The sequence below is a fragment of the Vicugna pacos genome, chromosome 5 (genome assembly GCF_048564905.1).
Source record: "Vicugna pacos chromosome 5, VicPac4, whole genome shotgun sequence".
NCBI lineage: Eukaryota > Metazoa > Chordata > Mammalia > Artiodactyla > Camelidae > Vicugna > Vicugna pacos.
In genome coordinates, this window is record NC_132991.1 from 42,665,340 (window position 1) to 42,681,046 (window position 15,707).

The window sequence follows — 15,707 nt, forward strand, 5'->3', positions numbered from 1 at the left end:
GCTAGCACAGACATTCAGAGATGGGAAGTGGCCTGGTGTGCTTCTGTATCAAGAAGAAGTCCAGGGAAGTCCAGCGTGGTGAGAGGAAGTGGGAGAAAAGACCAGGGAGACTTGAACACATAAAGACATACAAGATTTATGTTTTCCATGGTAAATAAAGGCCATGGAAATGTTAGGACTGGCATGGTTAGTAAAGAAGAAAGGAAAATATATTACCCAAACAAATGCGTCTGCAACAGTATACATTCAGCATTCCCCGAATCAGTGTTTTCCAAGCTGTACCCAAGCAGAATATCTCTATCACTTACAAGCTGGTTGTTTTGCAGGATGAACCACAACAATCCCAAGGGGCTGGTGAAGAGATATTACCATCGACAGGTTCCCCCCATGCCATTTGTTGGCCTTAAAAATCTCTTGAGTAGAGCGGTCAGTCCAGTACACAGAGTCTTCAAAGAGAGTTAGGGCGTATGGATGCCGCAGAATCTGTGAAGCAGAAAAGGACAATGAGACCTCACCCAGAAATAAAAACCAAGATGAACAAAGTAGAAAAGGATATCTGCGCAAGAAGACAGTTTCCATTATTATTTAATTTAATGAAGGCATAGTGAAGTCATTGTTCAAGAGACAGAAAAAATATATACTTCTTGACCTATATCCTACTCACCAATCAAAATACTTTCATGTACCTGCATCATTTAGCCTTCATTTTTACTCTGGTTATTACACTGGGTATCCATCTTACAAACAGAAGCAAAACTGAAGTGCAGGGAGTAAGGTGACTTACGTGGATCAGCTATCTAGTGACAGGTTCCTCAACCCCTGCTCCCAAGTCCTTGCCCCTGCACCGTTAGCCCCACTCCGTATCCAGTGCTATTTCTGCCATCTTGTTCTGCCACTCGCTGATTCACACAAATCTGAGATGGCTTGGATGCCTATTTCCTGAAGGTAGGGAGATCTCCCAGGGCCTCTTTAAGTCACAGAACTATAAACAATGACAATCTTAAATAGAAGTCAATAAGAGCTCTTTGGTAACATAACCTATTTTCTGCATTTTCCCTTTTAACTTGGGAAAATAAATCCACCAGAATTTCCTGGATAAAAATACAAAATATCTAAAAGGCTATGATGTAATTGAAGAATCTAAATATAATTAAATCATCGTTTAGATTGATTCATAGAAGCAACAGATTAGCAGCTATGGATCAACTAAACCACATGAGCTATTAATCCTTTCTGGACATGGCACGATCTGACCAGGAACTATAATATTTATTTTCTGTTGGTAATAAAAGATGGATTGGCCCTCACACATTACACTGACGTTGTAATGTCTATGACAGAAGTTAACTTCTTAGTTTTCCTGTTACTCCATCTGCCTCCTACCAAGCCATTTTTGTGGTTTTAGTTTAGTTTCCTAGACTTACCGAATCACTGGCTATCACCTGCCTCCGATTGCTTCCATCATATTCACAAAAGTCTATGTAATCAAGATAGCCATCCATGAAATAAAGCAGTCTGTTGGGGTAGTCAATAGTTAAGCCATTGGGCCAGAAGATCTTCTCCTGGATAATGACAGTACGCAGACTGCCATCCATGCTGGCTCGTTCAATACGAGGTTGATGGGCCCAGTCAGACCAGAAGATCACACGGTCACTGTGAAAAGTAGCTAGTTACCAACTGGACTGGACATATTGAAACGGAAGATAACTGTCATTTTAAGTAACACAATCTCAATGTCTATGCTCTGCTTAAAATAAATCATCTCCAGACTCTATGCACGGAGCTTACTATTTCCTCTGAGAGTCACAAAGTAAAACTGTAATCATAACACAGTCACAAGCCATCTGTGTGTTTTTATAATGTTCTTAAAACATGTAGTACACTGTGACACGGAAATGTCCTGATGCCAATTCATGTCTTCTTACAAGCCACAAAGAGTTGATCTAGAATAATTCATCTGTCCCTGTTTATCTATCCTGTCATTTTTCAGGTAAGTGAGTCGATTTATTCATCATCAGAGACTCATCATAAATTTCACTTGTGTGTAATACTTTACAATATCTAGGAAGTCTGCATTGCATTGAACATGATTTGCCTAATTCATCCTGCAGGAAAGAATCTAAGAGAATACAAGGAAAATTAAGGAAAGAAGCCCTCAAAATTTTCTGAGCACAAGGGAGAATTTCTTCCTTTTAAGACCAGCAGGCAAAAACTTTCTTCCTTATATGATGTAAAAGGGAGCCCTAGTAAACAATATGAAACCGAAGCAGGAAAATCTAGCATTTCTGTTGTGGAACCATGAGGTATACATGGTATAGCAAGTACCATGGCCCATCTTTGCAATATTACTGTATGCATTCATTAGAAACTTAATCATATAAGCTAAGAAATCAATGTGATCTTTATTTCAAGTGAACAACCAGTTGCTCTCATGTACTTTATGAAGAAGACTATTCAAATAAAGGAAGGAGAGCAACAACCAGTTGTATGGTTACCATTTCTATAGAGATGTTTAAACAGGAATCATTTTACATTTTGTGATAAGAGTATTAGTCACCCCGTGTACATTTAATTAAAAAAAAAAGTCTTACCTAACTCTGGGATCTAATGCCAGTCCCCTTGGATTTGTTACATTTTCACTAATCAGCACAGTCCTGTGGCTCCCATCCAGTTTAGAGACTTCAATTGTTTGCAGAATAAAGTCTGTCCAGTAAAGATTACGTCCTACCCAATCCACCGCAATACTTTGAGTCATGGTGACACCACTGTCAAGTATCTAAAGACAAAAGTGAATAAAGAGTGAATTCTAAAGGGAATAAATGAATGCAAACATGGAAATTATATGAAAAGCTAGATAAGGCTTTGACTGTCCTCTGATTGCTTGTGAGGATTAGAAAATTTTGTCTTCCCATGTAAGGAACAGTAGGATTTTCTAAGAAAAATACACAAGATTTTGTAGAACGGAATACTCTCTTGTTGGATTAGTGTGTAGTTTCATTTTGGTTTCAAAGTTTTTTCAATTAAACAAAAGCTGTATCCATTTGTTAAGTTGGCAACCCTATGAAACTTTACAGTGTTCACAGGCCAAAAGTAATACCTTTATTGATTAAGTGCCAACAGTTACAAAATAAAGTTCTAAGGGGCAGAAGAAACATAAACATTAAGGCTCAAGAAACTGAAACTCTGGGAGACAGATCAAGAAACGCAACTGAATTAAACCTAAGAAAAGCAACCTCCTCCACATTTTTTTTGAATCTCATTCACGCAGGAAAAACAAAATTACAAAAAAGAGCCCAAAGATGTTGTGAGGTCTCTGCATCATGTGTCCTGGAATTCAGAGTAATGGATCTCTATTCAGAGCCCATCAATTAGGAGTTAGGATTATCGAGGCCTCTTGGGAGTGATGTGGCCCAGAGGGAAATATGAGAACCGCCTAAGATGAGGTAGGCCCTTCTCTCACTGGTGAATAATAGCAAACAGACCCAAGACAGGGGAACTAGTCAGGCCAAAGGTCATTAGAAATATACTTACTACTTTTCTGTCTGTTCCATTTTGAAATGCACTCCAGATTTTACCCTGAGTTCCATCAGACCAAAAGATACGACCACTGATTGAATCAAAATCAACAGCTGCAATGTGAGAACCGCTCTGGACAAGTGAATGGATATAGTGCACTCGGTTGGTGATGTTGTCAGCAACGAGCTGGTTCTGACTTGCCACAACTAACAGCAGACTTTCAGATGCTGTCCAAGAAGAAAATGCAAAATTGTCAACGATTCTGAGTGAAAAAGACAATTAATATTTGATGTAATATGTTTGGTAACAGAAAGATGTCATTCCAAACTACAGTAATGGGAAAAGCAAACAAAAATCCCTACAAGAATGATGTTACCCTACTCATAGACATAGAAGACAAACTTATGGTTACCAGTGGGTAAGGGGAGAGGTGGAGGGATAAATTGTGAGTTTGGGATTTACCGATACTAACTACTATATATAAAATAGATAAACAACAAGGTCCTATAGCACAGGGAACTATATTCAATGCCTTGTAATAGCCTATAATGAAAAAGAATATGAAAAGGAATTATATATACATATATATCTGAATCACTATGCTGTACACCAGAAATTAATACAACATTGTAAGCCAGCTATACTTTAATGATATTATGCTAATAGTTAGCTGATTTTCATGAGTATTTAGGGTAAGCTTTTTCAAAATATCATCCTTCCTTGGATTACACCCCAATATTCGTCTAAATATGAACCTGGAGTGAAATATACTTGCACTCTTCTTGTTATTATAGTTACTTTTGTACTTTGCTTATTCTGTACTTTGTATTCAGTTGTAGCAGAGACTTTTAATTATCTCCATGTCCCCTCTCCTCTTCTTCATTTTCAGCACTAAATTAAGCCAAGTTTTAGCATGACACAGGGCCTTTCAGCTAGAGACATTTCTCTACTTCCATTGCAGTCTGGAGTGACCACATAAGTTCTGACCAAAAAAAATGTGAGTAGAAATGAGGTGTCAAATTCCAGTCTCATCCTTGGAATGGAAGCTACTTGCTCCTTTCCTACCTTCTGGGAGAAGCCAAAGACTGGAGCAATAGCTCTGGATCCCTAGATGGAAGCCATACCATGAGGGTAACTGACCAGTTTTATCCCCTGAACTGACCAGTCTACCACTCAGATTCCTAACTGAAAAAGAAAGAACCTGTCTATTTTGATTTAGCATTCCTCATTTGGTCACTTTTAAAGCAGCCAAATCAATATCCTAAAACACAGCATAAATACGTTCACATAATAGAAATTGAATTAATATTGGCTGATTTGAATTCATGAAGCATTATACAAAAATGGTGAAACTTGTTAAATGCCTACACACAACATTTCATGTTAAGCTCTGGTGTGTGCTTGCTAAACCGGCTGGAGTTTGTTCACTTTCATTACCTGTAGCTTTGCAAGTCCTCCCGTCAGCGTCTAACCTGTATTCCGTATCACACCAGCACCGGAAAGAACCTCTCAGGTTGTAACAGTGCTGGCTACAAAAGCCTGGAATACGACATTCGTCTATGTCTTCACAGGTCTTAGAATCATTGGCAAGCAAGTATCCCAATGGACATTGGCACTGAGCTCCAAAGGGCCCTTGGATACACTGGTGAGTACAACCAGCATTGGAATCTGAGCAGCTCTCCTGGTCTAGAATAAAGAAAAAGAATCACAAAGGGGAAAGTCAGGAACCTTTGCTTCCGTGGTTCACTCTGTTGTATTATATGCCAGTCTTGGGCCACCGTCCACACGATACCCAAATAAGAGCTGCAAGCAGCATCCACCTGGATGAGCTCCACAGCTGTCCAGTGCTCTGATTTGCCTGAGGATTTACTATCTTTCGCATCCATCAGACTTGGACCATTTTCTTCACTATACAGCCCTCTATTATAACTCCATTTAGTGCAATGAGAGAAACTTGGGGAAATATTATTGACATCAAGAAACACAACTGTCATTGATAAAGCATACAAAAGAGAACTACATTACCCTCCACTTTGTTTCCTGTCATCCTTCTACCTACACAGAAATGGAAGATAAAACTTTGACACTGAAGAGCCAGGGCTAGAAGGTCTATGAAGGGAAAAAGCAATTGGAAGATTAGAGGACACAGATGCACTAACATGCCATCAACCCTTACTTTCAGAGCTAAAATGGCAATGCCTGAAGCACCAAAAGATAGTTCATCTGTCTGAAGATGCAAATGCCTGCTATTTTCATGGGTATTCAAACTTATTTATAAGAGTCATGATATGAAACATGCACTAGAAGGGGAAGTAAGTCAAAATGATTAGGACACATGTTCAGCACACAAACACAATGCATATAAAATCGTAAGAATTTAAAATACTTCGCAATCATACCTGGCTGGGGTTCATCTGAGAATGAGCATTGATTAAAGAGGAAAGAAAGGAAGGACAGTAATTAGGATTACATGCCAATCACAGGAGTTTAATCACAGTGACACAAATCCCCAGGCTTCATTTGTTTTGTGGCAAGTTCTGATTGAAATTAGAAAATATTAAAGTTAGAAAAACTTATGAGCACATTACCAACAGAACCAGACTTAATGTGACGGTCTACTGAAGTAAAAACACAGAACCAGGTGCAAAGGATTTAATGAGAAGTATTACCCAGTGATGATTTATTTGAATTTCATGATGACTATCCCTACACAGATCTGAATTCAGAAAGGAGTTGAAATCCCCTCCTCAAAAGCTACGTGTGACAGTGACATGATGCTGCACAGCAGGCCACTGCTCAGAATGAATTTATGGCCAGTAAACTGTGGTCAGGAAACTTACTGCAAAGTGGGGACTCATCTGTCCCATTGGGGCAGTCAGAGATGCCATCACACACCGCACTCAGATTCACACAGATGCTATAGCCGGGGCACTGCCATTGCCAACTGGGACAATGAAAGGCCTGAGTAGGGCAGTCCTTCTCATCACTCATATCCCCGCAGTCATTGTCCCCATCACAGAGCCACTCTCTGAAGATGCAGACTCCGTTGCCACAGAGGAAATGAGATGAAGGGCAGGTTTTGATGGCACAGCCACTGTACTCATCAGATCCCTGCAGGCAGTCTGCATGCCCGTCACACTCCCAGCTCTTCGGAATGCAGGTACCATCTGCTTGGCACTGAAATTCATCTTTGTGGCACATACCAGGAGGCCTGGTTTCTAAGAGAATAGCATAGGGGAAATGGGCTTGTCAATGCAATTCATAACCCCTTTTATATAAGTCCTAGATTCAGAGGAAATGATTTTGGATCAATGGTAGGTTTAAAATAATGACTATGACAAATTCAATATTAAAGTCTAAAATGATAGAGGGTCTTCTCTGACATTGTGGTACACAGAGATCTCTGTGTCTGATTAGTGGATCTGACAACAAAGAACAGGATGTACAACTCTTAGGTCAAAGATAAGTCTCTGAGTCAAAAGAAAATTCTGTTTCCTATGTTTCTAATTACAGATTAAATAATAAAGAATCATCAGAGCATTTCAATAGAGCTTAAACATCTATAGTGACTTGGAAATCATGCATTTAATTAATATCACATATTTGGATGTTATAATTTTTCCTCAAATGAATTATATCTAATGAAACTAGCACACATTAAGTAAACCAAAGAAGACTGTAAATTCTTAATTCTTTGCAAACTTTCCACTATTCATCAAGCAAACCTTGAGAGATAGATAAGAATTGCTTGCCTACTTCACAGGAGTAAAGCCAAACTCCTTCCCAGGAACCTCGTAAGGGACTAGCAAGTCAAGGTAATTGGCAGTTTAACCTCAGACCACCACAGAAGAATTCCATGTTTTCAATGTGAAACAGAAATTCAGTGATTAAGAATTTCTGGGTGTTGTACACACCTGTAAAGTATATAAGCATTTAACTTTTCTTTTTTATCCATAGATTAACCACTCCTTTTCTGACTTGGGAGAAGAATTAATGGAAACCTACTTTTTATGGTCCAAAATACCATCATTTCAACAAAGGACCACCTACCTCATTTAATATAAAAAGTGGACAATAACAAATCCTATCCATTATAAGTCAACAGTCTATGAAGATTATATATTCTGAGATTTATATTCTGAGAATTTCTCCTTCAGTCCACTGACTAGAAAAAAATTTCTTTTTTCTGAACCTTCAAAGACAGAATTGCGTCTGTATCATTTCTACAAGATCATTGAAACTATCTCCTTTGCTCTAATTGTCTCTTACTTTCTCTAATTTCTCTTACCAGACTCTCAGGTCAAAGACCATATATAACATTTTAGCAGCTACTAAATAATGATTTGCTTGATTTGACCTCCTTATTGAGATTTAAAAGAAACCATTAAAATATCTTTATATCTGGTAAGCCTCAAAAATTTGAAACCCACTAATTTGGGCTGTCCTAGGGAAAATTAATAGTGAGAACAAGAAGCATTTAACCTACTCAAGAGACAGTTTGAAAGTGCCCATTTATACAACCACTTGATTCACAAATTACAAGTCATTATTTGGTGATGCCAAGTCAATGTTACTGTATGTTCAATACTGCGTTCCTCTGTCAATGCTTTGTAATTCAGGCTACCTTCCCTCTAGTTTGTCTGAATAAGAGAAAATCTGTGGTAATATCAATACTGGTAAACATGAAATGACCTCTTCACCTGAAACACACTGGGAATATGGTACTTACGACAATTTATCTCATCAGAGTGGTCACTGCAGTCAAAAACACCATCACAACGATATATGTTGCTAATACATTTACTGTCACTGGCACATCTGAACTGAGAAGCAGTGCAATTAACAACTAAAAACGAGAGAGAAAAGTATTAGAAATTAGCCAAAGGAGAAAAACAACGAAATATTCAGATTTTTTCTAAACACCATGAATAAAACTAAAGCACTGTTTACAATAGCCAAGATATGGAAGCTACCTGTGTGCATCAACAGATGACTGGATAAGTACTAGAAAATTACTTTTGAAGAAAATGGACTTCTATTTAAATGTTTAAATATATGTATGTTATGAATTTAAAGAGCCTGTAATTACCAGTTTTACAGAACCATCTGCTATCAATGATTATGACTCTCAAAACATCATTTTAAGGCTTCATCTAGAATGTATCAATTGACAGGCAAATTTGATACATTACTAGTGAAATACAATTTTCAATGTGATCTCCAAAAGGGCAATTTTAACAGTTAACAAATTTGGAAGGGAAAAAAATGTACATATGTTACATCACTTTAAATAAAACTCAGTTTGTGCTGACAGAAGAAAAAAACAGGTGAGTGGATAAAGATGTGGTGTGTGTGTATGTATGTATGTATGTATGTGTGTATGTGTGTGTGTGTGTGTGTGTATATAAATATAAATATAAATATAATGGACTACTACTCAGCCATAAAAAAGAATGAAATTTTGCAGCTTGCAACAACATGGATGGACTTGGATGGTATTATGCTTAGTGAAATAAGTCAGAAAGAGAAAGACAAATTCTGTATAATATCACCTATATGTGGAATCTAAAAAATAAAACAAACTAGTGAATATTACAAAAAAAGGAACACGCTCACAGATACAGAGAACAAACTAGTGGCTACCAGTGGGGAGAAGGAAGGGGGAGGGGCAAGATAGGGATGAGCTACAGGGATATATTGTACAACACAGGGAGCATAACCAATATTTTATAATTATAAATGGAGTATGATCTTTAAAAATTGTGAATCATGATGTTATATAGCTGAAACATAGAACAGTGTAAATCAACTATACTTCAGTAGATTAATTAATCAATTAAAAAATTTAAAAATTAAAGCAATGTACTTACCACAAGCACTCTCATCAGATCCATCAGCACAGTCGTTTTCCCCGTCACAGACAAAAGTTATGTCAATACATCGATGATCAGGGCAACGAAACTGATTAGGGGAGCAGGTGTTTGTAAGATCTAATGTCATCCAAAAACAAAACCAAATAACAGTTTATTTCTTGTTCAGTGTGTACCCAGAACCAAACTGTAAAAAGTGAAGGACATGGGTAAGTTATCTCAGTTGTGTGTGTGTTCAAAATTCCTTCAAGTCAGCCACATTACCAAAGCCAGCCCAGGAAGAGCCCAGCGAGGACAGCTTTCGTATATAGGAACAAAAAGATGATAGGGCTGACTCAGAAACTGGGGTTGCACCTTGAAAGACAGGCCACACTTAGAAAGTGAACATCCTGGCCTTGGACTGGACTACACCTCATGAATACTATTAAGTCCATGACTCTACACCAAAGCCAAGCAATGGAGCCCAGCATGGCAGCATGGTCCTTAGGACCCAAATGTGTAGTAGCAACAGTGTACAGACAGACCATGATAACCAGATTTAATCCAAAATCTAAGCAGAACAGTTCCAAAACCCAGGGTCCTAGCTGGCTGAAGAGACATAGCCTTAGAGTCAGATGTGCCACCTGCCCCACCCACAACATGAAACTGTATTAAATAGAGTCTCACAGAATGTGAAAGCGAGAAGGGGCCTTAGAGCTCACCCAGTACAGAAGGAGGCTAACTAGCCTAATCATGCAACCGGCACAGAACTTCATCCAGGGAACTCTGTTCCACCTCAAACTGTGATTGCAATATGGAAACAAACAACAACCTAAAGGAAATCAGAACTGGCAAGGGGAAAAGCAGGTGGGTAAGAGTCATGAAATGTAAATGTTCTGTGCCTCTTTGTCCCACTGCCTTTTTGCCTGTATCAGTGAAAAAAAGACCAATAGCCAAATGTCTGGATATGTTCATATGATTTAGAAAGCAAACTGTTTTAAATATCTGAGTAGTTATTTAGGGGATTTTTTCTTTCAGTGTCTATCTGGATGTTAGACATTAGAGACAGTCCTTGTTTTGCTTCCACAGAAAATATTTAGGAAGACTTCCCATGTCTTTGCTCTTATAGCCTATTGATCCTGGGATTGACAGATGGAATAGAACAGTGGCTAAGATACAAGGAAAATTATGGAAGCCTTAGAGGAAACGTGCACGGCCTACCTCTTCTTCAAATCTACTTACTAGGCAAACCAACCAAGAGAAATCGTTCAAAACTTACTGCAACTCTTTTCATCAGATCCATCCGAACAATCATTATCTGTGTCACAGACCCAGCTCATCGGGACACACAGGCCATTGTCACAGGTGAAATAGTTTGCCCGGCAGGACGTGGGTTCCTGGGTGGGGCAGTTCTGCTCGTCGCTGCCATCCACACAGTCGTTGTGTTTGTCACAGCGCCAGTATCCAGGAATGCACTCTTCTCCATGGCCACATGAGAACGCCGAAGGTGCGCAGGAGGTATCTGCAACAGAAAGAGGGGTCTTGAAGACATTTGTTTTGACAGCCTTTTCAATGAGATCATACCGTGTAAAGGCTCAGTTTTCCTTTTTCGATGGGAGCATTACACAAAAATGTGCAAGTCGTCACCACCACCACCATCATCAACACTGGTTGACATTTATTCAGCAAGTATCATATGCCGGGCACTTTTGTAAGTGTTTATACATTTTTTTCTCTCTTAATCCTCACAACAATATTGCGAGGTACACATAATTATCTGTACTTTACAGATGAGGAAAATGAGGTTTTGAGAGGCCTAGTAATCTGCCCAACACTAAAGCTCTAGTTGATGTGACTCTAGGCCCATCCTTTACTTCTAAGCTATACTTCCTCCCATCACCGGGGTCATCTGAAAATTGCAAATTGACAAAACATTCATATAAAACTCTGCACTTTTAAAAATAGAGAGATAATACACAAAATGAAAGAAACTTTAGAAATTTCAAAAAAATGTACAGATGAGCACTTTCATCTTCAAATGTCACTCTTCTTTCTACTAATGTCACCTTGGTAGAAATTTCTGAGATTTCAACTGTCCTCTATCTTTCTGTCTTCTGCAATAGCATTTATTATAAACTGGATTACCATTGAAAGAAGAAAATAAAAGTTTAAAATCATCATTTCACTTCCATTCCACCTGTAATTCATTTTCCACCAATGGGAGCAAAAAGCAATACAGCACACGAGATTTTCAAAAGCTATTACTGCAAGCACCAATTCCATGATATTCTCTCCAATACTAAAGATTACATCCAGTTTGTTTTGATTTGAGTTTTTAAGGAGCACGCCAAGATACAATGATTCTGCACTGGCCCAAACAGCCTATGTCAAAAAAATTTTATTATTGAAGTTAGTCCAAATCAATGCTAGAAATCATTCACAATATTATCTGTGAATAGTATTTATTGCCTAGCTTCCTAAACGCCTTTGGAGTATACTTTAAAAATCTGAAAGAAATACTTTTTCCTACAGAGATAACCCAAGCCTTTTTTTTTTTTAAAACCCACCTCCCTGTGTTCTATCCATCCTAGAAAGTATCTCCGTATAGAATTACTTACTAAATGAGCCACACAGAACTTCATCACTGTTATCATGACAGTCGTCAACTCCATCACAGCGGTAGTAAATGGGCACACATCTGCCATTGTTACAAGGGAAGGAAAAGCTACCACACTGCTCCACGGGCGGCTCCCGGGATGGGTCTTCCACACACGTCAGGCGATTGGAGGTCAGACTCATTCCATAAGGGCACCCACACACCCGCTGGGAATTTGGCACTGGGAAGCAGAAGTGGCTGCAGTCGCCGTTTGGATTGGCGGGTCGATTACAGGCATTAGATCCTGAAAAAATAACACCCAGAGATGGTGAGTTAAGCTCATTTCCTTTTGGTGAATCACAAGTTTGGTTTGTGGAAGGAAAACAAATGGGAAAGAACATTTTCAGACACAATACTAAAAAGTAGCTTCTTCTTGGAAATCAACATGCCAAGTAGCACATTCAATTTTAAATACTGAAAAGTGCTGAAGTGTGCCACACTTTTAGTTATCAGACTCGAACATTCAAAGTCTTAAGCTCTTAAACTCCCTGGGTGACAGGAGTAGAAAGCTATCAAGAGCTATATTAAATAATAAGTACTTAAAGAGAAAAGGAACCACCATATTAAATACATTCACATAACAGAAGCTGGCGATACACTCACCGGTTTGGATGTTGGCATCATATACTTTCACACGCATTACGTTACCGACGCCGGCTCGGAGAACTGTCACTTCTCTCCCATCTGTTTTCCTGATTCGAACAATAGCACGCAGTCTCCAGTCAGTAAAATATATATGGTCTAAGAAGAAACGAGTGATTAGTATTTTCGTCACAGCTCACTTACAAACCACTTGGGAAAATGAAATACGTTTTGTCATGCTTCTTCCGAATGTGGGAAGCTTCTTCCATAAATATCTGTAACATGTTTCTGTGGTCATTTTCCACAACTGTTACACTCTTCAGACGCTACGTTTTTAAGAATATTAGAGTTCAAGTTCAGGAAAGAAGGTATGAAATATTGTGATGGCTTTTAATAACAATTAGGTTTAGACATCCCTGCATAAAAATACAAATAAAAAAATCTCAAGATTCTTTTATAGAGCATTCAAGGATGCCTCACAAGACTGAGTTCTTATCCCAGCTAAAGCACTCACCTGCTGAGTGATCTTAGGCAATACTTTACTGCATGGGGGCTCAGTTTTCTAGTAAAATTAAGAAAATAGACTAAATCATCTCTAAGCTCCCTTCCACGTGAAACACTTTATATCCCGTGTCTTAATAAGAACAGTAAAAAAAATTTTTTTGACCCTCAAGTTTCAAAACAGGCTGTTGAGAAGAAAAAGAACAGATTTAGTCCAAAAAAGGAAATTTCAGTCTCTATTTAGGGATCAATAAAATTATCCACAGAAGTGTCCAAAATCTAAAACACAGTAATGTTCCATGAAGCTGAAAATAGAAGATAGAGGCAAAACAAGATTCTAAGCATCAAAAACTTAACCATGTTCATTTTACCCTGGAGACTGAATTAGAGAAGTAAACATATATATTTAAACAGAAAGAAAAAAATGAATCTAAGTGGATTTTCTCCTTAACAACTTAATTAAAAACTCCAACTATCCAGAAAATGACTAAGATATCACAAATTTTATTATTAAAGCAATTTCCCTTATCTATGGTCTATTCAATGACAAATCAGTCACTGGACTCACTAAGTCTTATCTAGACTGACTGGCAGTCTCAGTCCCACCATTCAGGAAGGTGTGTTACTATATTTTTAAAAATAAGGAGTCCAATAAACCTGTAAGTCCTGTGTGATGTGCAGCCAAGTAGATGTAGCCTTTCATTAAAAAGATGCATCATTTCCATGGTGTTGTGCAATAAAAGAACCTTTCATAAGAAATTCGCAATGAAGGGCAGTGTTGGAAGAAATATTATTATTGGAATGTTGTGTTATTCTCACGTGTATGCACTCAAATTTTTTTCATACTGATGAAACCAAAAGGCACTGAAATTGCATTTTTATTAAATCCCAAAATATTCCAGCAAAGAGCAGAGAAAATTTAACATTCTTATAATGTTCCTATGTGACAACAAATAGGATGTGTCTGACATCATTAGTAAAAAGGGAATGAATGCATGGGGTGGGGGGAGTCAGTATTTATAACTGACTCACCAAAAATCTCACAAGAGCATTTAAAAAATATTTTTAAATACCATGCAGTCCTCCACACACAGACAGGAGGGCGAAATATGCAATATATTTACTAGCTATTCATTTCACACTATATATGTGAAAGTCTTTGATTTCTCATCAGTGTCTAGTTTTTCTTAAAGTACCATGCTAATTATTGAGAAGGAAGTTTCAACCACAGACATAGCTAGCAAATGCATAGGGCCTGTGGTTGATCACAAAATGACATTTCTCTAACTAGACTAGTTATGGTTTGTCAAACAGAACCACAGTAGTTTTACTTTCTCCTTACTCTCCTGGCCTGGCACAAGCTATACAATCATTCACAGAAACCATCTTTTCAAGACTAAACAAACCACCTTCTTCATGGTGCCAACTCAACTTATTCCCAGCAACTCAATCCACAACAGCATGCCTACACACAGGAGAGGGGAGTTGGGAGAAAGAAAACAGATAAATTTGCGTGATCATTGTTGCTGCAGTTTCCCAGAATTTCACACTCCCAGCAATCTTTACTAGTAGTGTTAAATCATTCAGAAAGGTGGATGAAAAAACTACATCTTGCTATTCTTCATAAGCCATATGCTAACGTTTCTGTATAACAAAGATGAAGCCAGTTACCTGTGTGGCTATGTGTAATAGTTTTCCACAAAGATTCTGATGAGGTTCTTGCATCAGAGAGCAATGAAATACTACAATAATTACTAAAAACAGCTTTTGCTGTTTCATTCATGGAAATAAAGAAGGCAGTAATCTACTATTTCTTTGTGTGATATTTATATATCAACGTTAAACTGTATAGTATGTGTAATCTATAAAGTGCTATATCCATGTACCTTGTCAATATTATTACCTAAAAATGTCACAAGCAACAACAACAAAAACTCTAAAAGTTAAATATTCAGTCAACAAATCAAATGTTTTGTTTATATGTAATAGGGCCATTTCAACCTTTTTGGATTCTAAAGTGACCAGCTTTTCTGGAATTGTGAGACTGCCAAATGAGGGTGAATTTTAGACATTTTGCACACTACAAATAAAACACACACTAGCTTCAAAACATACCTTGAAAGATGGTAAGTCCAAATGGATGTGTCATCTGCTGAATATGGTCCAGGGATCTTCTGTCTGAACCATCAAAGGTACTGTGCTCAATTTTATCGAAAAATGCATCTACCCAGTACAGTCGTGAAGGACTAAAATAATAAAATACCAGTTATCAGTTATTCAAAAACTAGCAAAGCACACTTTATACTAAGGGCATTCAAAAACAGCATGCTCAGTTGACACATTTATTAAGCAAAGTTTAATAGCTTTATGCTCCCCAGAAAGATAAAACAACTTTCATGAAGTGATTTTCAATTGTCTTTTAGAAAACCTGAAATATTATCTTCAAGTTAGGAATTTTATTTTTCTCCTTATTAAATCCATAAGTTAGGAAAAATATTGGTAGTAATCTATGTTTAAAAAGTTAAACATGTTTCTTCTTTTCTTCTCTCCTATAAACTGCTTTTGCATTTCATGTCTGTATGCTTATTTAACCTGTTACCTTT

At 37.7% G+C, this 15,707-nt stretch overlaps 1 protein-coding gene across 1 annotated transcript in view; it reads right to left on the bottom strand.

The window, feature by feature from the left end:
- LRP2 (LDL receptor related protein 2) overlaps positions 1–15,707 on the bottom strand; it is a 180,528-nt gene that overhangs the window by 82,893 nt on the left and 81,928 nt on the right. The window contains exons 19-30 of the mRNA XM_072961113.1: positions 15,220–15,350; positions 12,625–12,762; positions 11,984–12,265; positions 10,645–10,887; positions 9,387–9,506; positions 8,246–8,362; positions 6,357–6,734; positions 4,954–5,202; positions 3,532–3,743; positions 2,592–2,776; positions 1,425–1,653; positions 309–483 (exon numbers count right to left, since the gene is read on the bottom strand). Of these exons, the coding sequence (XP_072817214.1) occupies positions 309–483; positions 1,425–1,653; positions 2,592–2,776; positions 3,532–3,743; positions 4,954–5,202; positions 6,357–6,734; positions 8,246–8,362; positions 9,387–9,506; positions 10,645–10,887; positions 11,984–12,265; positions 12,625–12,762; positions 15,220–15,350 (2,459 nt within the window). The remainder of the gene's footprint in view (positions 1–308; positions 484–1,424; positions 1,654–2,591; positions 2,777–3,531; positions 3,744–4,953; positions 5,203–6,356; positions 6,735–8,245; positions 8,363–9,386; positions 9,507–10,644; positions 10,888–11,983; positions 12,266–12,624; positions 12,763–15,219; positions 15,351–15,707) is intronic.